This window comes from Labeo rohita, chromosome 12 (assembly GCF_022985175.1).
Source record: "Labeo rohita strain BAU-BD-2019 chromosome 12, IGBB_LRoh.1.0, whole genome shotgun sequence".
Lineage (NCBI taxonomy): Eukaryota > Metazoa > Chordata > Actinopteri > Cypriniformes > Cyprinidae > Labeo > Labeo rohita.
In genome coordinates, this window is record NC_066880.1 from 14,213,091 (window position 1) to 14,238,155 (window position 25,065).

Below are 25,065 nucleotides of genomic sequence, written 5' to 3' on the forward strand. Positions count from 1 at the left end.
CATGTCAAATCTAGTTATTGGTTTAAGGAATTTGAAAATATGTGCAAACTAGGTCAAAATACATGGTTTTGTGTTCTTTTGATGTTCTGCATTAAAGAACAAGACACAGAGTTGACAATCCATACAGTACATTGGCTACTTGGCAATCCAGTTGTCAGATTGAAAAAAACTCACTGATATAGTAAAGCTTGTTAGACAGTTACACTTCTGTCACTTCTGTGGTATTGTTGTATCTGTGATCCAGTGTAACAAATGGTCAGTGACAGGAGAGAAACCATCTGTGCAGGTGTTACATGATAATAATCTTTGGATACAGTAAGCCCTGTGCTGACAGAGATGTTCAGAATAAACTTTATTGGGTTAAGGTTTGACCAATTTCAAGAAAAAAGACTGTAAAAACACTATTATCAAAATGGTTCTGTCCTTTCACATTTAGCATTTTAAATACTACAGAAGGATTTAGTTGTAAACAACGCATCAGTTAAAATCTGCTGTAATATGTCCATTGTTCATTAAAAGGAATGGAAAAGATAATGCAGGAGTTGTCACACTCACAAGTGTAAATCTGAATGATGACTACTATGCCACAGTGGACAAATACAGAGAGGAAACTTCATTTATCACTGAGAGTGAGCTTTACTTTTTTTCCTCAGAGCTGTTTGTAATAATAGCTATTGCATGTGTCATTATGTAACATGATGGAGGCAGAATGCTTTCTATACTTGTCACTCTTAAGAATAAGAGTGATGGGATTCAATCAGAGTGACCTGGCTAAATTATACCTGTGATCCTTCACAGAAACACATAAATGGCACAGTATGAAAGATGGATGTCCTGTCATCCTGTGCCATTCATGTATTGACAGTGTCATTCATCTGCACCGATAGTGTGCTCATTTCAACCCATCAGATTACAACAACATGGGACCAAGACAAGAGATTTTCTGTCATTCTTCTTAATCTAGAGGGGACTGATTGGTTGTAGTGTATCCTTCATCAATATAAACAAACACTCATTTTGAATCTGTCCATTCTCCCTCTGAATCCAACAGAGAGCCTGTATTTCAGTACAGCGGAAAGCCATTATAAATATGCAAAGCTTGTAGTGTATTTGTATGGATCAAGGTCATTGAAGAGAAAACTGTTTCACACCATGAGGTCAAGGTTTTTCTGATAAGCATGGTCTAATTAGGTAGATAACGCAAATAATCAAGCTGTAAAAAAAACATCAAATTATAATACTTACATTTAACAAATGAAAATACTGTTCTTTTGAAATTTCTGTTTGTCACAGAATTCTAAAAACAAACAAACAAAAAAAAGATCAAAATTTCCACTAAAATGTTGGACCACATAACTGTTTTAACATTGATCATAATAAGAAATGTTACTTGAACACCAAATCAACAACCTCACATTTCTAAAGTAAAGTCACAATTCTGAGAAATAAATTGAGAAAAGTCAGAATTGCAAATTTTTTCCCTTACAAGTGCAAGTTTATATCTCGAAATTCTGACTTTATTTCTTGCAAGTATGAGGTTAAAAAATGCATTTCTGAGAAAAAAAAGTCAGAGTTTTGAGACAAAAATGATACAATAACCTTATTTTATTTTTTGTTCCATGGCAGAAACAGGTGTCCACAGCAAAGAGCTATTTTAAATTGCAGTGGCATTTTTTTTTTTTTTACAATATTACTATTTTAATGTATTTTTGATAAAACAAATGCAGAATTGGTGAGTATAACACCATGTCTCTGGATGCGCAGTTGTCAAGTCACACTGTAACAGCTTGAGGCTGTATACACTGGACGAGACGAGTGAGCATTGCAAATCATTTTGAACTTTGTATCAGTACATAAACATTTTGTTTTAGTAAGTCTTATAAAAGTATCCAATGTGTTCTCTGTCTGCTGCCTTTGATGTCACAGCTCAGAATAATCACTAGTTTCAGACTGACACCATCAGCCAGTCAGCACTGTTGTTTTACTATAGCTCTACAGTCATTCGTCCCATGCCATTTACAGCTTGCATGATTGGCTCAAATCAACCTTGCAGCAGAACTGAGTGCCCTGTCCAAGATAGAAGAATTTAAATGGCAAAATTCTGGGAAGTCCTGCACCAGCTGAGCATTTACCTTGGAACAGGAATGCTAACAGAAAGTATACACCAACATCTTTGGTTCACACAGGATTTGTAAAACCCAGCATCTAAACCTCAATGAAAATTCTGAAAAACAGACAAGGCCCTTGATGACAGTTGTAATCAGTTCCACCACCATTTATTTGGATTTACACCTTTGAAGAGCTGCAAAATGCCATTACGTCAGACTTAGCCTTAATGTCTCCTTGTTTATTAGTCGCTTCCCACTAGCTCCATATCCACGGCGCCCTATGAGTGGACACCCACAGCAGAGTGGAAAAATGTGTTACCCTAAGAAGAGGCTATATTCGCCATGTGAATCATGGGGGCTTGGTATCCAGGGGTGTCCCCTTACACACCATATAAGGGCCCCCGGGGCTTGAGTGTTATCGCTTTCTGCAGAAGGGATCTATTCTTAGGCTGTCTGTCCAGGCCATCCGAGCAGGCAAGAACTCTCCTCCTTCTGCTTTTAAGACTTTTTTGACTTATTTTGTCAGGGGTGGGATTGAACTATTTGTTTTTTTTAAGTCTGATCGTTCTGTGGTATGTTTTTGAGTTGTATTAATGTGTAATCTCAGGTCTTGTATGATGGTTGTATCGTGACGGAAGGCATAAGGTAATACATGTTGTTCACTCTATTGCATTTCCTGTCTGTTGTTGTTGTGTTTCAGAGGCTCCTCGGTGCCTGCCCGTATCCGGGTGTTTGGTCATCCCGACTACAGGGAGAAGAACTGAAAGGAAAGAGAGGAGTTTACTGATCCGAGAAGAAGCTTTTCACATTAAACTCTCTTCAAAATGAGCAATTACACAGTAACCCTGTCTGGACCTGCACCATGGGGCTTCAGGCTGCAGGGAGGCAAAGACTTCAACATGCCCCTGACCATCTCCCGGGTGAGACGACAACTCTACCTTGTAGAAAAAAACAAACCCATCATGCTCTATTTAAACAAATGCCTGCTTTGATTTTTAAAAATGAGAGAAAGAAACCTTACAAGAGATTGTTTTGATATTTTTTACATCGCTTAACAATGAAAATCGATGAAAGCTTTGAGTCACACGGTATGTTGGGATTATGTAACATCGTGCTGCAGCTGTTGTCGTATTGGTCATCGTCCAAGCCAAAGTAGAAATTCTCTAACCAGCTTTGGCCCTTTGGCTTGAGAGAGGTGTTGTGGTGCATTTACAGTGGAAAACTCTATGAATAGCAATAGATGATGCAAGCTTTAAGAAAATCTGTGCATGTGAAGTCAAAAGTGAAAGGTGAGAAGCCTGGATGTATGCTACTTGTCTAGTTATGCACTGTGCTAATTTGCCTAAAGTGAAAAAATGAACACGCTGGCTGTTCATTTATGACACTGATTGAATCTATAAAATGAAATGGAAAAAGGAGACTTTCAATTTTCTCACATACAGCCCTTGAAGAAAAAAAGTATTTTTTAATTTTACTAACCCTCATGTCACTCCAAATCTGTATAATTTTCTTCCTTTTGTGGAACACGGAAGAAGATATTTTGAAAAAATCTCAGTGTTATTTTGGACCCCACTGACTTTCATTGCTGTTTTCCAAAATATCTTATTTTAAGTTCTGCAGAAGAAAAAAAAAAAACATGTAAGTTTGGAATGGCATGACAGTGAGTAAATGAAGGTCAAATATTATTTTCATTAAGTGTAAAAGATATTAGCTTTAAGGCGTCTGTCTACTGCCTGTCGTACATGCTAAGCAGACATTGACGTCATGTTTCGGGGAAAGGCGCTCAAATTCTTGTTGCCCACGGATGTTGAGTCTCATTTCAGCTTTAGTTTTCTTAGAATTCCTTTCTTGATGGTAAGCAGTTTCCAATCTATCATCTCCTGAAATATGATTGCTGTATATTCAGTTGTTAAATATGTTTACCTCAAAAAAGAGGAGCAAAAGTGTTCTTACCCTGCCGAACAGATCGATAAAGTGTGCTATTGACAAACTAGCACTGCTTACGCCTAAAAGGAGAAGTTCACTTTCAGAACAAAAATTGACAGATAAATTTACTCACCCCCTTGTCATCCAAAATGTTCATGTCTGTCTTTCTTCAGTCGTAAAGACATTTTCTGAGGAAACCATTTCAAGATTTTTCTCAATATAGTGGACTTCTATTGTGCCCCCGAGTTTGAACTTTCAAAACACAGTTTCAGTGCATCTTCAAATGGCTCTATATAATCCCAGCCAAGGAAGAAGGGTCTTATCTAGCAAAACGATTTGTTATTTTCTAAAAAATTCTAATTCTAAAAAAACAATTTGTATACCTTTTAACATAAAACGCTTGTCTTGTCTATCTCTGCGTGATGTATTCAAGTTCATGACTCCCATCTTATTTTCTTCTCCAACTTCAAAATTGTCCTACATCACTGTTTTACCTTTTTTATGTAAAGATCGTTTGATCTTCTTTGCATGTTCACACTGGGTTGGTACTTTTTTAGCGATGTAGGATGATACTGAAGTTGGAGAAGAAAATGAGATGGGAGCATTTTGGAAGTTCAAACTCGCGGGCACCATAAAAGTCCACTATATGGAGAGAAATCCTGAAATGTTTTCTTAAAAATATTGCTTCACGAAGGAAGAAAGAAAGACATGAACATCTTGGATGACAATGAATAAATGAATAAATCTGTAAATGTTTGCTCTGGACTTTTCCTTTAAGCAAACTAACATGTGCATTGTGCACCTGCATGAGAACATTTATCTGTCTATCGGCAGCTTTTAATAGTATATTCGTCATTCAAAAGGAGAAACTGAAACAAAGATGTAGCCTAGGAGATAAACACAGATATACAAAATGTAAACAAAGCAGCGTTTGCTCACCATTTTGAATATCAGTTATGTTGATAACTTTCCTCATTTTAAGCGACTTATGTTGTTATGATAATATTCACATATTGGAATGCATGGGTAAGATCACCTTACATTAGAACAGCCTTCTGTTTGTGCCGCCTTCATTTACTTCTCCAATTCTCCAACACTGACTCGTTCGCGAAACTAGGCATCCAATCAGATATCTCACTTTCCTCGATGGCCCCGACGGTCCACAACATGTTGAATCGGGAAAACTCCCGCCAACGTGTGGAACACACCAAATAAACTAGCCCGACAGCCCGACGAGAGCCGACAACAGACTGTCGGCTTGGTGTGTCCTGTCCTTGAGGGAATTGAATTGTTAATACAATGCGCCAAGTCACATAACGTACAGTCTTCTGTTTATGCACTAAGTGTGCTCATTCCATGGCACCCAAATCCTCATTGTCTCAGTTTATGGATTTAAGGAGGTGGACATGCCTTGTCTAAAGGCTCAAAGAGATTATATTGTCCTAACAGACGGTGAGGTGATTTTCTGTCAGCTATGACAAGAAATCGCTGCCGCTGTATAATCAGTCAAAGGCGGTTCATCCCAGTTTGTTTGTTTCATAGCAGACACCTTTCTTGACATTTGATTGTCTTTCACTCCAATAAGGGGAGAGTCATTACCTCTGTTTGTCAGGGCTATGGTAGGTCTCCTCATATTGGCTGTTTGTCTGGAAGCAATTACAGACAGGACCGTCATACCGGAAAAACATATCACCATTGTTTGGATTTCCATTACTTTTTTAATCAGCATTGCTGGTGGCACACACTTTGATGCCGTAATCGGCGTCAATCCAGGCATCCATCTGGATTTTATAGTCTCTCCTGACCCAGCTGTCACTGAATATGAAGGTAGAGTGAAATGTGGACAGTATATGCGCCTCAGATGATTGATGCATATGTAACAGCCAGAGGTGACAATTTGTGGATTTCACAATTGAATCTTCACAAAGATCAACCACTGTCCTAAAGCACTGTAGACAACCTGTAGCAAATCTTAATCTTGGTCCCAAAGCTGAAAGAGCTGAGAAGCCTAGTAATTGCTTTTACTGTACAGTAGCAACATGATATTGTGACATTTGTCACATTCATTGAGGACAAAGGAGTGGATGATCTAATTTAATACACTTAATACATTACGTGAGAAAAATACCCAGGGATATTTGATATTACTGTCAATAAAGGAACCACCAAACAGCTTATGGTGGACGGGAGAGTCATTTACAGTAGATGTTGACAAATGGATTTAGACCTAAGATGCAACCTTTTGAAAGGTTTTGTTTTTCATGCATCTACAATCCAACTTTAATTAAGATGTTCTGCCCTCAATGTTACAGACATGGGAAGATGACAACACTAATATGAAGACTATGCTAAGAACAATATGAGGTTGTTATTATGTGTGTGTGTGGGTTGGTAGGGAGCTGCCGTATTTCCTAATGAAACTTTTTAGGCTGCTTTTTAATAAAACTGAATGATAATAGGAAATGTAATAAAAATAATTCACTTACATCACTGTCTCTTAGCTATTTAGCTACTTTGCCTCCTTTGCAACCCTAAATAAAAAGCTCTGTGGTAGCTAATGATAGCAATTGACGACCACTTTTGGCCCGTGGGTAGAATGCCTGACTTATGGTCACTGATTTTAGCTTAGTGCTGAAGGTCAGACCAACAGAAATACATGTGGGTGCCATAAATGTGAAGAGTACAGAGACAATAGACACATGAGGTCATTGTGAATATAAATATTGCTGAGAGAGTTGCAGGAAGAAGCTGTGAGTTAATTAACTTAAAAACACATCCACAGTTGAAAATACATGGGAGATTGTTCATTTATTTCAAGTTGTCAAGAAAAGAAAAGAAAGAAAAAACAGCAAGCCAACAGAAATTGTAATTAATATTTAAAACACATGGCATCTATAAAAAGACTGACCAGTGAACATAGTTCAGCGTAAGATATATTCATTATATACTTCACATTTGTCTGAACTGAGACAGAATTGGAAACATTTGCATTTAAATCATTCTTGTTTTTCATCAAAGTAATGCATAAAAATGCAAAGAGCAGAAATGAGGAACTGCAATTGCAGCAACACGCTCACAGCAGTAACTTTAATAAATTCTGATAAGACCGTACACACAGTCAACTTGATAATGATGTGTTTAAAATTGGGAGATTTTGTCAGCGGCTCTTTAAGTGCCGAATGGCTTTGCGGAGCGGCGGAGCCGATAGCAGAAAGTACTGGCCCTAAATGTCTCTCAGAGATACTTTCCATTATTATATATTGTTGCGCACGATATGGAAGTTCAGCTCTGCAAGGTGCCAGTATTATATTCTATAAAGCACTTCATAAAGTCCATGACAATGACAGTCTCTGAAGTCATTTGTGATGTATTACGTTAAGTAATTTCACCACTATCTGCAGTGAGATGTACCCAAATCTTTTTTTTCTTTTTTTTGTTGTATTTTAATTTCCACATTGTGTCTCCTGCGTTTTGCAAATGTATAGACCTCATTACGAGTCTTAGCAACTGCTTTGTAAGCTCTTCGAGGTCGTTGACCCTGACTGTTCTGTGCTGTAGAAGGTCAGGCTACATTAAGCTGTGGTCAAGGCCTTTCTAACACAACGGTAGACAGTGCCAGGCCTTATTATGCATATATATGTAGGTGTGCTGGAGCTTAGAAAAAAAAAAATCAAAATAAACACTGTCGGTGGCCCTCAGAGTCTTGCAAATACCCACAGGTACCACAAATAGTCCAGATCATCACCCCAACCTTTGCTTTTAGTCAGAACAATCCAGGAGGTGGCAAAAGACAATTAAAGCTGGCATTTACCAAGGGCTGCCTCATAAATCACAATGCCAACAACGCCAGCCGCCCATTTCCTCACTAAACAGATTCTAGCAGATTCTATCACCCGACGGTTTGAGATTAAACAAATGCTCTCATCTATAACTTGAAAGGCATGATGAAACACCATATCTGTATTTGAGATAAATGTTCGGATTTTTAGAGACTAACAGGAGATCATCAATGCTTTAAGTTAAGACAGTTGCCATCTGGATTAGACTTAAATAAACAGTCACAATGTATCAAATGTTTTCATATAGATCTTAGCGGGTCATTGGATTTAGCATCTGTTGTAGTCAGATTGGCAGCTTAACATCTTAAATTAAATGAACAGCTGTATTTTTGTATTTATTATCCCTCTTGATATTTTATTCTACAGTTGAATAGGATCTATGTTACGTTAATTTACAAATAAAACAAAAGTGTGTTTAGTTCAAGGTGGCAGAAGATTTGTGCCATAGCTAACCAATTTTTCATACTTAAGACACTGCCTTCATTTAATTTTATCTTAAAAACAAGGGAACCATTATAGCAGATAAATTGAAGCTGTGCTTGAATAGTGATTCTTGTATCTTAATTCGGTAGACCAGGGGTGTAAAACAATAACTGAGAAATATGTTAAAGTTTGGCTACTGTGTAACTCAAGTTTCACTTAGTTAAAAGTTTTCACATTTAATATTTTAAGTAAACTTTTCTTAGCTTTTGGAATTGACTGATGAAATGCAGAAACAGCTGTGGTTTTCTCACTAAAGTAACTTTGATGGACAAACTGTTCAATAGCTGATTTGGTTTTGTTTGGTTTGACTGTTGCATGAACCATGTTTGAGTTTGTCAACAGTGATATAGTGATAGAACAGTGATAGAACATAATTAAAAGGCACTGCTTTTGCATTACATCTCAATGCTGTAGAAAGAAACATCTGTTTGCAGTGACGAATACAGTTACATTTCACACTTAAATAGTTTTTATTTACCATTTTAAATAAAACTTAAAAAATACATTCAATTATTTGATTTAAAAAATGATATATTAGAAACGTATCCTTTAGTATGTATATAGGACATAGTAATTTACTGTGCAGCAAGTGCTTGAAGATCTAAATGAGATTTTAAAGACTAAAAAGTGTTGTTTTTTTCTGAAATTCAATAAAAGTAGTTTCAGCTGTACCCCAAATTCCCCAAATTAATATATATTGTGATGTAAAATTCAATACTGTTCAATAAACATGTTTGGAAGCATGAAATAAAATAAAATAAAATAAAGATAATTTCTTGGCTCTCAAAATTGCAGATTCTCTCTTAAATCAGCCCCCTCTGTATGTGCATTTGATAATTAGCCTCTCACTTTCATTCAGCATGCAGCATCGTGATTGAAGTGTCGGTCAAGCAGCAGTCTGTTGGCTTAAGTGAAATGTGGACAGGAGGAGAGTAATGATGATGTTTCTTATCTGGCTTGTAGGACCCTGACCAGTGATGCATGCAGTGGGATTTAATTACATAATAGCCAAGGAGAAACATGTCTTAACAGTAAAGGCAGGGAATTGCAACAGTGAGTCACTATACAAGCGTAGAAATGATGCCTCTATCTCAACGCCAAGTGACTATGAATCTTTTCCAGTGTATTTTGTGTTTTAAAGGACTTATATAGTAATATGTCTAATTTCCAGGCTAATTTGGAGTTTAGAGCAAAATGAATGTCCCTTACTTGCTAATTCCTAATCCACTGGTCATTATGGACTCCGGCTATTTTCGGGTAAACCACATGGTTAAGTGCTCTTAATGCACCTTCAGAAGATATAAGTTGTTTGGCAGTTGGGAATTTACTAGGAGAACATTATATGAAGGAGAGCTCTTTCAGGAGCATGTATATGTGTGTGTGTTGAGTAATGGCAGCAGGTGGGACAGAAACGGTTGGTGGCGGGGCCCCAGAATATAGGGTCAAATTGAGAGGCAGGGGGCGTCAACAGCAACCTTTATTTTTAACATTTTAATGAGCTGCCTGAAAGTATAACCACCGGCTTGTTGCAAAGATGGGATTTCAATCTCCATTCCTTGGTTTCTGAGTTTTTTCAAATCAGTCTGTGATTTTTATTGAACATTTCTTTTTTTTTACACTACTGTTAGACACATAAAGCATTCATAAAGCACTTTGACAGTGCTGATATAGTAAACAACACTAACTATGACTCTTTTTATTTTCTATCATTCTGCTTGTATATTGCCCCTGACAGACTATCAGTTTGTTTATTAATGGTGAGGATTTTTCACTGATACTTTCAGCAGGTAACATTATACTTGTAGGTGACCACAAATTACTGAATTATTGAATCATTTATCCATCTAATTTATTCAAAATACTGATTCGTTCAGGAATAAGGCATTCTGAGTAGATTTTGAATCGTTTTTTTTTTTCATCTAAATCATTCAAAACTCTGATTCATTTAGGAATTAAACATTATGCGTGAGTTGTTGAATCATTCACTCAACTGATTCATTCAAAAATACAGATTCTTTGACTTTATTTACAAAGAGCATTTTGTGTGAACAGCCCCTAATTTGTTCCGAATTGTCAATATGTCTACACGTTTTCTTTCAGCGTCTCATTCTAGTTAGACAATATCGATGATTATAATGGATTCAGAAAGCCCTGTAGTGTTTCTGTCTCATTGTTTCTATAAAGCGATCCTGCTGTCGTTTTATAAGAGCTCTTACTGCGAAGGCACTAAATGAGCGCTTCTTCATGTTGTTTAAAAAGTGAAAATTCTGTCATTAATTACTCACCTTCATGTCATTCGAAACCCGTAAGATCCGTTCATCTTCGGAACACAAGTTGTTGCTACCTTTCTGGATGTTGAACTTGGTATTTGCATTGCTGTCTGTCATAAAGCTCTCAGATTTCATCAAAAATATCTTAATTTGTGTTCTGAAGATGAGCAAAGGTCTTACGGGTTTGAAACGACATGAGAGGGTGAGTAATTAATCACAGAATTTTCATTTGTGGGTGAACTATCACATTAAGGATGTTCATTTTCAATATCCCAAAGGTAGTAACTTTGGTTTAAGTTTTTTTTTTTTTTTTTTTTGTTAAAAAAAGGAGAACATCATTTGTTTTTGCCAAGAACTCATCTGCTGCACTTGACAGTGACAAGTTATTAATTAAATGTGACCGATGTACTATGCAAATGTGCGTACTGTTGAAAGCACAGTGTGTGAAAATACATTTGATAGTAATTATCAATAAACAAACAAACAGTACAGAAATGGTTTCTATAGCCCTGATGATTTTCCATTGGATTTTTTGTGTGTGTGTGTATACAGTCCAATCTGTGGCATCATTATTTAATGAATGTCTGGTGACTTTCCACAGATCACACCAGGCAGCAAGGCATCAAGTGGAAACCTCAATCAGGGTGACATAATTACAGCAATCGATGGGGTCAGCACTGAGGGCATGACCCATCTGGAAGCCCAAAACAAGATAAAGGCAGCCACCACCAAACTCAACCTCACCATGCAGAGGTAAATACCTCAACACTACCTGAACTCTTTGATGCTTTTTATGTTTCACTTTGTTTCCTCCAAACTAAACTTCATCTTAGTCTTTCTGTCTGACGATTTCCCATTATGTTCGTTGGTGAATGGGTTTTCTTAGGGCATCAGCAATGCATCTCATTTACTTTGAAAGCAGACAACTCTGGCAAGCAATCTGCAATTAAACATCTTGTCCATGAGCGATATAAGCAGTCACAGTTGAGCTGTCACAGACTATGGACAATGGTTAGCATACAAATATACCAACAGGACAATTGAATTCAAAAATGTGTCTGTAATAAATCACCTGGGTGTCATGAAGTCCTTCAGGTTACCAGTATGCATAAATTAAAGGCATGTTTAGGGGGTAGGGGAAATTACATTCAGAAGGTTTTTTATATACCTTTTAATATAGTTTATTAATTTAATGTGGACACCCTAAAGCCTCTATCCGAAAGAAGATTAAGTCCTTTCATGTGGCCGCCTGCATTACAGCAAAAGGAGGAAATGTTACTCACAAAGATACCTCAGCTACCCTGTGACATTTCTTAATGCTGGCTCTAGTGTTCACATTTATAAGCTACTTCTCCTTTGTCTCCGTCTTTCACTCAGGAGAAGCTTAGTTGATTCTCCTTATGTATTGACAGCAGCCAACTTCATTTGTTGGAGGAAAGTGGAAGACATTCTTATATAGATGTGGATGTTATATATTAAATAATAAATATAGGTATTGGCTGCATTTCAGTTGAAATAAGAAATTTATCATTGACCAACTGATGTAATTTTGCACCATCTTTCCATGCCCCTCTCCAATCAAAAGCATCTCAGGAGGAGTAACAGAGTACACATGTATTTTCAGCTGTGTGCTTTCACTTGATGGATTCCAAGAAATTTCTCATGCTTAGTGACTTGTGAAAAGCCCCCCAGCGTTACTGCCTATACAGCAATGATGCTGGTGTTTTACAAGCTACTCACTCAATGAACACTTCTCCTTGTTGTTTAAGATTTTATCGGCCACTCCAGAAAATTGAAACGTGACATGATTTCAGTTCCTGGCCTTAGGGGAAAGGTCAAATGATGTGTTTTTAAGATTGATTATAGTCTTTGTGTCTCTGACTTAAGGAGGACTGTGTCTTTGAGAGATGTTTTGGGAATGCTACGATTTTCATTTTTTTGAAAGAAGTGTATCTGTCTACAATAAATAAAGTTAAATTGTGAAATGCTACTACATTTTAAAGGAATAGTTAAAAAATTTCCTGATAATTTACTCACCCTATGTCATCAAAGAATTTCATGTCTTCCTTTTTTCAGTTGAAAACAAATTAAGGTTTTTGAGGAAAACATTCCAGGATTTTTCTCCATATAGTGGACATCAGTGGAAAGGTCTTGTCTAGTGAAACAATCTGTAATTTTTTTTTAAATACAATTTTATATACTTTTTAACCACAAATGCTCATCTTGCACTAGCTAGACTTCACACATTACATAATCACGTTGGAATGATCACGTGTGAAGTAGGTGAAGGTACCGACCCAGTGTTTACAAAGCGAACGTGCAGGTTACAAAAAAAGTAAAACAAAAATTTAAAGTTGGAGGAGGAGTTTTTTGCCCTACCCTAACCTTTTGAATCGTCAAACACAGTCAAACAACTAACTATATGTGACCTTTCTAACTTGATTACCCCAATAGTTGACTAACTGTTGACGAGAAGAAGCTTGGTCGACCAAAATTGTATTAGTTGCTTAGTCGTGGGAAGAAAAAATCCACAGGAAGTTGCTTAGTCACGCAGTCTGTTATGGACAGATCATTAATGCTAGTACATCCAAATGCATACCTATCATTCATCGACCACAAATATGGCTTGTCATGTAAAATGTGTAAGTAGTAGCAACTTTACATGGCAGCTCAATCTAATGTTAATCTAGAAATTTGTGTTTTGGTCATACAGATAAGACTAATACATCTTTCGAATGTGTAAAGAGTTTACGTTTATTTGTGTGCACTCACAATAACAACAAAATGTTGCACTTTTGTAAAATAATGAAGCAAACAGGACACACTTTCTGCCGTCTCGGTTTCTGAATAAAAAATCATCTTTAGAAATAATCTGAAAAATCTACAGAGAGTGAAATGTCTACATTCAAATGGAAATTTCAAATATTCTCAGACTGTGTAATCCATATGAAACATGCATACAGACACATCCACTAACTTACTGCAGAGATGATAAGTCAGTGTCACCGACTTAATCTCTTAAACCGAAAAAAGCACTAGTTTATCAATAAATTATTATTAAGTTAATGGAGCCTCCTTACTGTTTTTCCCTGACAATCGAACAGTGGACAGTTCTTGAACCAATTTGAAGAACATTTTTTGATTATAAAGAACCTTTTCTGCATTTGAAAGATTTCATGGATGTTCAAGGTTCTTCATGGAACCATCAATGGCAAAAAATAACCTTTATTTTTAAGAGTGTAGGCAATTAAAATCCCATTATTATAATTTAAATAGTTTATTATAAATGTGCGACTAGTCAACTAATGCTTAAAATGAACGACTACTGGTTGACCAGAAAAATCTTTAGTCAAGGGCAGCCCTAATACATGAAATCATAGATGTGCATTGCACAGCTAGTGCAAGAAGAGCATTTGTGGTTAAAAAGTATATAATTTGGGCCTTTAGCCCATTGGCTCCTGTTGAAGTCCAGTATATGGAGAAAAATCCTGGAATGTTTTCTTCAAAAACCTTAATTTCTTTTTGACTTTAAGAAAGAAAGACATGAACATCTTGGATGACATAGGGGTATTTTTTTCTTCTTGGAAGAGAACTAAACCTTTAAAATGACTGTTATTTGGTTTTAATATATTTTAAAATTTTATTCCAGTGATGACAAAGTTCATTTTCAGCAGCCATTCAGTGACGTGATCCTTCAGAAATCATTCTAATATGCTAATTTGGGGCTTAAGAAACAATTCTTATTATTAATGTTAAAAACACTTGTATTGCTTAATATTTTTGTGGAAACCACGATACTTCAGATGTTCAGATGTTCTTGCTTCCATTAGATCAGAATAATTAGATCATTCTCAAATCAAGCTGAACACGGAACTTTGATCAACAACTTAGCGCCAGTTCAAGAACTTCAGTACAATTAATTTTTTTTTTAATTATTGTGCCAATTCAATAATTATTTCAATTATTACAAATATAATTTGTAATCCTTAATTTAAGATATTTTTATTAGATTAGAAGTGGATTAAAAATTTTAACTAAATAACTATGCAAAACAGAAGCATTTGTAATAGCAGATTTGTAATCTCAGACCTTAGAACAGGATTCTGGCAATGGAAACGGGATTAAATTAAGTTAAAAGACAATAGTTTTTACTGTAGGAGTTGAACTATATATTGGTCTTTATGTTGTTCTACAGTCATACAGACAGTTAAAAGAGTAAAATGTGCTATCATTTGTGTTTAAAGTGCATTTCACTATAATTAAAATGAGGATAAACCATTAATGTTTACAACTAATAATTAACCGTATTAATAGGTTGACTCATAACAAACAAAAGACTAATGTCTTTGCATAATTGACCTTTGTTTTGAATTCTGTACTGGTCCCAGGTCGAGACGTCCCGCTCCTGTACCCACAGCCACTCCAAGAATGGACTCACCCATGCCAATTATCCCTCACCAGAAGGTAAAGTCATGTCTTGTCCATCTGAAATGTTCTCTATGGCAAGTATGCACGTTAAGCAGATTGGTCTATGCCATATTTTGATATTTTATCGATGTGGTGTAAAATATAACTGGACTGTATGGAGGGGAAACCAAATGATAATTTTGGGTAATAGGCGAGCCATTTCTCTATAATCATTTAATCAGTCATGGGAGTTTCCAAGCTCATATCATAGAGAGAGGGATTGTGAAAACAAACATTCTCTGTAAAGCTGACACTTAACTCCCTCTACAGGCATTTGTTGGTCAAGCAAGAATAATCACATCATTTGAAATCCTCATGTTTCCTGCTGGTCCAGTTCTCATTTGCATTGTTGCCAGATGAATTCTGTTTGATGATCTTGAGTGCTTCTTCAAGCCTCTTTCCCAAACATTTTTTTCTTCTATGCCTTGCCATTTTGGCTAATGGTTTATTTGTTGATCTGACGATGGTTTATTTTACACCAAGGAAACCACAGACACTGAGGAAGGAGAAGATGAAGAGAAACCTGTTAAAAAATATGGCATCCTCTTGGCCAGAAAGCCTTCCAAAAAATCTCTAATTCCAAACACTGAGGAGAATCCTCAGGAGAATCTCCAACCTGTAATTCATTCTCCTGCTAAAAGCCCTGTCCCTACTTTTCTGCCATTTGGGCAAGGGCCAAAAACCACCCCAAACCAGAGAATACAGTATAATTCTCCCATAGGCTTGTATTCAGCAGAAACTTTAAGGGAAATGGTCATGCAACAAGACAGTCTAAATGGCCTGCCATGTTTGGGGTAGGTAATGTGGTGCCTAACCCACAAATCTATATCTTTTTGAGCACGTCCACCAAATCTGCTTTAACAAGCTAGTTCACTAATGGGTCATGGAGGCATTGGCAAGCCTCACCTGTATCCCTGCAGGACATTTAACAAAACTATGGCAAAGAATACTCAGAACATTCCGTCATTACCTCTGCACATTCCGCTCTCACATGCAACGGATCAGCTGGGAATGTGCTTGGCAGAAGGGGGACCAGTAGTCCGTGTAGTTCACCTGACCCCCGTCCTGCAACACGAGCAGGGCCTGGCCGTGTCGTATCTGTATCTATGAATGTAAGCTGCTTCCAAATGACAACATACTATGGTTATTTTCGTCGTGTTGGAACTACATCTCCAGCTTTTATAAGCTGGTTTATAAATGATGGGAACATGTTAACGATGGTGCTTTCACCTTTTTATTATGTTTGCATAATTTATTAGCTTCATACAACGTTTCCTCTCTGTCAAAAAACGTGTGAGGATATTCCCAAAGGCCCCAAGCGAGTTGAGCCGTAATTGAACATGGGTGCAAATGTGCGCTCGTTGGCTCTTTTAACCTGCTCAGAATGTCACAGCTCCTGTAACAGTATATCCCAAATGAAGTCCTACCGCAATTATGCCGTCACGTACTTCTCTATTTGCAGCTCACAGGAACAGAATTCCCACTAGGCAACTTCACGTGCACAGCTGAGCAGGGCACGTGCATCCATTGACTGTTCATCTTGTTAATCTAGGTGTACAAGTGGTCTGATATGTACTTTCTAAACTTTGATCCCTGTTGTCATGCAACCAGCAGTACATGTCTTGAGCTATGATTGGTTAAATGCTATTTTAGGATTATTTACTATTATAGTATTTATTAATATTTTGATTTATAGCTTTTATATTTTATATATACACTGCCATTCAAAAGTTTGGGATCAGTGAGATTTTGAATGTTTTTTAAGTTTCTTATGCTCATCAAGGCTGCATTTATTTGATCATATTTTGAAATCTTATTGCAATGTAAAATATATATATATATTTTTATGTGATGCAAAGCTGAATTTTCTTCAGTTATTACTCCAGTCTTCAGTGTCACATGATCCTTCAGAAATCATTCTAATATGCTGATTTATTATTAGTGTTGAAAACAGTTGCGCTGCTTAATTTAATTTAATACATTTTTTTTATTTTATTTATTTATTTTTTTTGGAAACTGTGAAACTGTTTTCAGGATTTTTTTTAAAATAAAGCGTTAAAAAGAACAGCATTTATTAAAAACAGAAATCTTTTCTAACAATATACACTACTGTTCAAAAGTTTGGGGTCAGTAAATTTTTTTCCTTTCTTTTTTTGATAGAAATTCATACTTTTATTCAGCAAGGATGTGTTAAATTGATGAAAAGTGATAGTAAAGAATTATATTGTTAGAGAAGATGTTGATTTAAAATAAATGCAGTTCCTTTTAACTTTTTTACTCATCAAAGAAACCTGAAAAATGTATCACAGGTTCCAAAAAAACTGTAACATTGATAATAAATCAGCATATTAGAATGATTACTGAAGGATCATGTGACACTGAAGACTGGAGTAATGCTGCTGAAAATTAAGGTTTGCATCACAGAAATAAATTATATTTTAGAGTATATTAAAATACAAAACCGTTATTTTAAAATGTAATAATATTTCACAATATTACTGTTTTTACTGTGTTTTTAATCAAATAAATGCAGTCTTGATGAGCAAAAGAGATTCCTTTAAAAGACATAAAAATCTCCCATATCACCTTTTAAACAGCAGTGTGTATTATATATATGTGTGTGTGTATATATATATATATATATATTTATTTAGCTTTTAGTTTTAGTAATTTTAGTTCTTAGTTCTGTTACCTGCTAAGGAAATATTTCTGTATTACTCAATTCATTTTAATATAATATAATATAATATAATATAATTAATTAATTAATTAATTAATTAATTTTATTTTATTTTATTTTATTTTTACTATATTTCAGTGAAAAAAAAAACAATTTTTTGATAGTTTTAGTTCTAGTTAATAATAACACGACTGGATTAGTTGTTTGATTCAATGAGAGGATGAGTGTTATTTAGTTCCAGTGTTCGCTGTGTGTCCCGCTGGAGCCAAACTCCTGTTCCAGTCAATCAATCTGTTCTAGGAACAAACCAGAATGTCATTCTTATTAGAAATGTAACCAGTAATAACCATCGCCACATCACGGCACAACAGATTACAAGAATTCCTGAATACATTTAATGACTCTTATCATTTGCTCACCCACAGGTCATTTCAAAGCTGTCTGAAAAAACACAAAAGAGAACAAAAGAATGAAAGACATACATGTTTTAAATTAAAGCGAAAATAAAAAGAATGTTCGTTTTTGGGTGAACCGTCCTTTAACAGTTAAAATATGTTCATATTTCAGGTGTGAGTTCTTCAGACAAAGTAAAACATTTGCATTCCGTGTTAATGTTGTTTGTTTCCTGCTAATTTATATTGACACGAATCCATTGTCAGTCAGCACACTGCCAAATCAAGGCTAACACGGCCTCTTTTGTTTATCTTTTTTCTGTCTATATTCCTTTATGTTATCCCAGGTCATTGCCAACACAGCTGCCAAGTCAGTAACAGTTTTGAATATAAAATCAAAGTTGTGTGTGAATCTGTGTGCTCTGAAGCATGGCCACATGCAGTACTGTGGTAGTGGTTTGCATGCTTATGTTTTCAATTCCCGAATGTTCAAAATATATTTTGAACAATTTTTTGAACAATTTGACATTTCGGATACGATGAAATGTTAAATGCTTTTGAGTGAAGTGTTTAAAGTAGATAATCTGTTGTTGGTTTTTGGTTATAGTTTCATTGGTCAATTCTTGCATTGCATGTTTTTTTGATCTATCATAATGGGAACTATTGCATGCCATGTGCATTTTTACAATTAGGATTGAAGCCCAGATGCATTTGTTATACAGGACATTGTGTTTTCAGACAGATTTTATTAGGCTGGTGTAAACCATTTAACTTCAGAAACATTCACTAGTAATGGAAAACTAATTTCTGTTTAATGATACAGATGCATTAGGTAAGTCAAGTCTAAACTGTCAAAGTCTCACTGTCAAATCATGTCTATCTCTCTGTTTTCACTTATATTTCTGGCTCCTCACCTTTCCCCACTTGCCTCTACGCTATCACTCCCCTGACACTCCCACTCACCTGAACTCTGACAGCCAAGAGTATGTTCCCAGCTTCAACCCCATCGCACTGAAGGACTCAGCTTTGTCCACTCACAAGCCTATTGAGGTCAAGGGTCCTGGTGGGAAGGCTACGATCATCCATGCCCAGTACAACACTCCTATTAGTATGTATTCTCAGGATGCCATTATGGATGCCATTGCTGGTCAGGCCCAAGCCAGAGGAAACGAGATGAGGTAGGTATTCCTTTCCTGTACAGTATTGTACTTTTTACTTCACTGATGTTAGGTGAGAGCTGAGGTAAGTGATACAGTGGCCCCAAAATTGACATTAAAGCCACACTACATGACTGAAACAGTATTATATTTTATTATTTAATGCAGTGATGGTTTTAAAGGGAACCCTGGGAATTAAGACGTGTATGGCATAATAAAATGTAAATTATGTCTCTTCCCATGAAGATTTATGTTGTTTTAAAAAATGAAGAGTTCAGATGCAAAAGCCTCTAAATCCATCTGACATATTTCTTTAAAATGAGCATTTCTTTCTGGCTACTTTGTATAGGTTTCTATGTACTGGTACTTCTGATTGGGCTGAGGCTGGAATTTAGCAAGTTTGGAGTAAAAGTGTTTGATGGACGTATAATATGTGTCAGGAGCATTCACTCAGTATCATTATCTCATTTTTGACCAAGCTGGTTTTGCATCTGAACTCTTCAAATCCACATAATTTTATACATATTTTGGATTATGGGGGACGCCATTATTTTGATGATGTAAAATGGTTGCACTCAGTGAGCTACTGGCGCTACCTGTTGCTATTTTTACCACAACACAACTTGGAGCAAGCAACAAAAAAAATAAAATACTGAAACGATGACCACATTGTGTGGTTTATGGTTATAATTTTCAGTCGAAGGGCAAAACGAGAAGCGATGTAAATCTTCACTGCTTTCCTAGCAATGAGAAGAGGAGAAAAGAATGGAAAGATGTCTGTGGATAAATAAAATGTCCTAAAGACCTGCATCTTTTAGCCCTAATGCCTTTGAGGCTTTTAGTAGACCACAACTACTGAAAGAGCTTACAAACGGCAGAAACAAGAAATGCTAGATGCCATCCTGGCAGGATGTAAGCATGCAATGCTTGTCATGACACCGCAGCCACTGAAGGAGTTTCTCAGTGTGGATTTCACTTGATATTCGGGCATTCAGACTCCTTGTGGGGGGGAAAAAGCTTTTTTCGTAGCTGTGGTCATCATATCAGGGTTTTTTTTTTTTTCAGATTTGTATTTCGTATTTCGAGTTGTGTTGCAGTAAAAATAGCAACAGGTAGTGCCAGTAGCTCACCTAGTGCAAACATTTTACATCATCAAAACAATGGCGCCCCCCATAGTCCAAAATATATATATATATAAAAAAATATATATATATTTTAAATAATATAAATCTTTCATGGGTTTCTACTACATATTTCAGTAAGAGACATTATTTACATTATATTAAGCCATACAAGTCTTAATACCCGGGGTTCATTTTAAAGGAATAGTTCACTCAAAAATTCAAATTTGTGTTATTTACTATTTGGTCTAAATCAGAATTCTGACTTTTTTACTCACAATTCAAAGTATGTATCTCGCAATTCAGAATTTTTTCTAAGAATTTTGAGTTTATAACTTGCAATTCTGAGTTCATATCTCACTATTCTAAAGGGATAAAAAAGACAAAATCTTTTGAAAAGTTGCAAACTTTGAAAATTTTCATGTGGCAGAAATAACCCTTAATACTAATCTTATTAATGTTATGCAAATAAATCAGAACTTGGAAATCAGAAGCTGAGAGAATTTACATTTTTGAGTGAAATATTCGTTTAAGATTCTACATCATTTTTAGGACCACTGTATGTAGCAATCAAGAACACAGGGAAGACGTATTTTTGTAGGCCAGCTCTTAAGTTAGTATTACCCCGGTTCCCTCAACAAAAATACAATAGGATTTTTCCACTAGCTATTGGATTACTGCAGAAAATAAGCTCTGCTCTGTGACGTTTCTGATTCTTACACATTTTGTTCATCATAATAATCTGTACAAATTAACATGACTTTTGTGAATTTTGGAGCCTAAATACAATCTTTTAAAATGAACAGCTAAACATAGGCTATAAACAATCTACGCCACAAGTTCAGCATCACCACCATTAAGCTTCTGGCAACTTATTCAGTCTTTAAAAAAAAGAGAGAGAGAAAAGATTTTCCCTGAAATTTTGACTTGCAAAAGCATGATTCTAAACAATGAAGCTGTAAAAGCTTGACTAGTGAGTATATAAATTTACCTGTTTGGCATTATGGTGTTTAATGTTCCCAGCACCTCTGTAGTCCCATTTAGCCACTATGCAAGTGCCTTTTTCAAGGCAAGTAAAAGCTTAAAGTAAAAGGAGGTATTACTGGTGTGATTTATGTCATAGAATAAAATACAAAGTTCTGTCACAGGGTTGCCAGGTTTTCACAACAAAACGCGCCCAATTGCTCCTCAAAAGCCCAACCACGTTTCAAGGGGGTTGCCCGGTAAAAATCACGTTCTGGGGGGTAAAATACATGTTTTAGGCAGGGTTCCTCTGATAAAATTTACATTCCAGTGCCTAAATATCATGTTATTGGGGGCGCTTCAACCCCCAATACCTGGCAACACTGTTCTGTCATCAAACTCTAGATGATGCAGGCCAATAGGTTCTAAATCAACCTGATATAATCACATGATTATTCACATTGTGCAGCTGATTGGTTTCTTTCGCATCAGCAGCCAATGAGCTTGCTTCTCTACATTCAAATACTTAACTAGTGCTTGCTGTAGAAGTTGCAGCATGCTTCAGAAACCCTCCGCCTTCCCCAGCTCCACCTGTATAGATCTGCAACGGGTGATTTCATGTATGTTATATATGGTGGTTATTTTATATGATTTATTTGGAGCACAAGTATTTCCTACATGTCTGTGGATGTATTAGCAGTAGCAAGTTTCAACAGCAGCAGCGTAACAGATTCCGACCAAACACATTAACATTATCATGTATATTACTATGATGAACTCTCAGAGAGTTGTCATGGCAGAAATGTGAAAATATATTGAATTAAGTATGATGGAACTTGAAAAACTAAAATGCTAACTCATTTTGGGTTTAAGGCCTACAAAAGTAAGTCATCCCTGCAGCATTCTGTTAAAAATAATGCAGATTTTTGCCATTTGTTTTGAGATGTTCGGAAAAGTAAGGTATTTACACTCATTTTGCTTCTTTGTATTTACAGTTTAATGTTTTTGATTAGCGTCAGTTTAGTTTGCAGTGTTTATAACAGTAAGATCTCACCAGTCATCTAGCCTGGGCTGATTTCAGACATCCACAAGGTCATGTATATCAACCTCATCTGTGCTTTTCCTCCCTTTTCTGCTTACAATTATGTCACTCCATCCACAACCAATCACCCATTCCTCATCACTCATCCTCGCCTCACCCCCACTACAATTCCCATCCTTCCATGTGACACGGCTCTGACTTGCTCCCTCCCATCCCGGTTCATCATGTGATTGACAGTGGCGATGACTCCGCTGGATCTCCCTTGGCGTAAGTAGCCATGGTCTATTTAGATCCATCACAGCTGCATTGACTCATCTCTCGTGTTATATTCTCTGTTAAAGGCTGATTGCATAAACACTGAAGTGGATTTTTTGGGGCATTTTTTCAATTACCATGTTATACTGTTGGAAATATGTAAGTAAATGGAGTTCTAATAAAGACAATATGAATGTTCTGAGTATTTCTGCCAGGGGAGAATTACATAACCTCTAACAACTTACTTTACATTCTCCTAATATGGGAACTCCTATCAAATCCTAACTCATTCTTCCATCACAGATCTTGCACTACAATGGAACTGTATTAAAATGATGCACATCTTCACAAATATATAAAGCAGTTTATTAATTCAGAAATAACTTCAACAAATAGCCCTTTTATTATGATTTTTTTATTTTATTTATTTAACTTGATATACCCGAATTCAGAGAACACAGATGAACAACGTATCCTCTTTTTTCCCATTCTCTCTGTTGGGGAGTAGCTCACTTCCTATTAAAGACCCTCTTGTGGACAGTGCTTCTCCAGTCTACCAGGCTGTGATCAAACCTGACAATAAAGAGATGGAGATGTCAGATTGGGCCCGTCGTGCCGCGAACCTGCAGTCCAAGTCCTTCCGCATCCTTGCTCATATCACAGGAACGGAGTATTGTGAGTAAAGCCTTTATCATGCCACTGTGTGAAATGGAAATTGGTTTGAATTGAAAAGACTGACATGTTTTATAGGTGCTGACAGTGTGATAAAAATCAGTTTGCACTTCATTTTTGGAGACTTTGCCTATAACAAGTGACTTGTATATATTTTCTCTTCATCACAGTGCAAGATCCAGATGAGGAGGCTCTTAGAAAATCAAGGTAATCCATGTTGTCTCAGTTTTTGCTGTCTTCACCCTTGTAAAAAAGTAGATTTAAGCAAACTTTTAAAAAATGCTGGCTCCTGCGTCAGCAGCACCACATGCATGCGCCGAACACACAAAGAGAAGTATTTGTTAAATTAAGTTGTTTTTGTTTTAAAAAGTACTCTTGTGGCTTCGTAACATTACGGATGAACCACTGATGTCACATGGACTATTTTAACAACCTTTCTGGGCCTTGAACATGATGCTTTAAAATGTAAAACTTTTAATTTGCTATTATTACAAAGTGCACTTAAAGGGATAGTTCACCCAAAAATGAAAATTTGATGTTTATCTGCTTACCCCCAGGGCATCCAAGATTTGTTTCTTCAGTAGAACACAAACAACGATTTTTAACTCAAACCGTTGCAGTCTGTCAGTCATATAATGGCAGTCAATGGCTACCAAATGGCTACCAAAAAAAAAACATGCACAAACAAAACCAAATTAAACCCTGCAACTGTTAAGGACACAGTGATATCCTAAGACACGAAACGATCGGTTTGTGCGAGAACCTGAACAGAATTTATATCATTTTTTACTTCTGATTCACCGCTATGTCCTACTGTCCTGAGCGCTTGTACAGCATCTGGCGTGTGACGTGTACGCGCTCTGTAAACTATGCCAGAGTACGTACACATGTCACGCGCCAGATGCTGTGCAAGCACTCAGGACAGTAGGACATAGCAGTTTTTGGGTAAACTATCCCTTTAAGTGTGCAAAACATAGTCATGAAAATGCACTCTCTTTAAACAGCCTACCCTTAAAAGCCCTTTTATTTCATGAATAATATATTACATTTAGATAGGCCTACTGTTTTTTAAAATATATTTTAAGATTTGTTGTACACTACAAGTGCACATTCAGTGCACTTCTTTTTCACAAGGAAATTGACATATTTGACAAGGCTAGGCCTTAAATGTATAAGGTTCGAGAACAAAAAGGTCTGTTAACTTAAATCATTTATTAATTTGTTTCCTTATTTTTTTCTACAGGGAGAAGTTTGAGTCAGAGGTAAAAGGCCCACGATTTGCCAAACTGAAAAACTGGCATCACGGCCTGTCTGCACAGATCCTTAACATCCAGGGGTAAATGCCACCTGATGTTCCTAGAGAAAAGTACAAGGAAACTGAAAGGCGATGTAAAGTGAGGGTGCAATAGGCAGAGGGGAGTAGCGTAGTGACTGGAATGTGAGTTAGAGTTTTAAAGTAGGCTGTAAGTGAACACACGAAGCTTCTGTGTATGATGTTCATATGTCTGTTTGTTTCAGCCACTGAAACATAGTGCATAGTGCTCAGTTTGTCATTTTCTTTTTCATTTTATGTTTCTCTTTTTCTTCTCTTTTGGCTGCTCTGTTTATCCTAAATTATTGCTGAATAATGAATTGCCTGAACGACTTACTGATGTAAAGAACTAACCCTTATGAGAAATTATAAAATATA

General features: G+C 36.3%; 1 protein-coding gene across 3 annotated transcripts; it reads left to right on the forward strand.

Moving 5' to 3' along the window:
- Nucleotides 1-2,443: 2,443 nt before the first annotated feature.
- Nucleotides 2,444-24,771, forward strand: ldb3b (LIM domain binding 3b). Of its 3 annotated transcripts, XM_051123937.1 has the most exons (10): nt 2,552-2,680; nt 2,809-3,028; nt 11,228-11,379; nt 15,015-15,090; nt 18,513-18,535; nt 19,143-19,343; nt 22,686-22,715; nt 23,212-23,378; nt 23,546-23,582; nt 24,619-24,771. In XM_051123937.1, exons 2-10 carry the CDS (start codon nt 2,933-2,935, stop codon nt 24,713-24,715), a joined length of 879 nt encoding a protein of 292 aa, XP_050979894.1. In that variant the 5' UTR covers nt 2,552-2,680; nt 2,809-2,932; the 3' UTR covers nt 24,716-24,771. The 3 variants fall into 3 exon arrangements, with proteins under 3 accessions (XP_050979893.1, XP_050979892.1, XP_050979894.1); XM_051123936.1 differs by lacking the exons at nt 18,513-18,535; nt 19,143-19,343; nt 22,686-22,715 and adding an exon at nt 15,577-15,887 and having other exon boundaries at nt 2,444-2,582; XM_051123935.1 differs by lacking the exons at nt 18,513-18,535; nt 19,143-19,343; nt 22,686-22,715 and adding an exon at nt 15,577-15,887 and having other exon boundaries at nt 2,548-2,680.
- Nucleotides 24,772-25,065: the final 294 nt, after the last annotated feature.

Excerpts from the sequence above, each read along its gene's own strand:
- ldb3b (XM_051123936.1), top strand. The coding sequence starts at position 2,933 with ATGAGCAATTACACAGTAACCCTGTCTGGACCTGCACCATGGGGCTTC. Across the intron at positions 15,091-15,576 it reads CAATTATCCCTCACCAGAAG|GAAACCACAGACACTGAGGA; the intron begins GTAAAGTCATGT and ends TTTTACACCAAG. Across the intron at positions 23,379-23,545 it reads TATCACAGGAACGGAGTATT|TGCAAGATCCAGATGAGGAG; the intron begins GTGAGTAAAGCC and ends TCTTCATCACAG.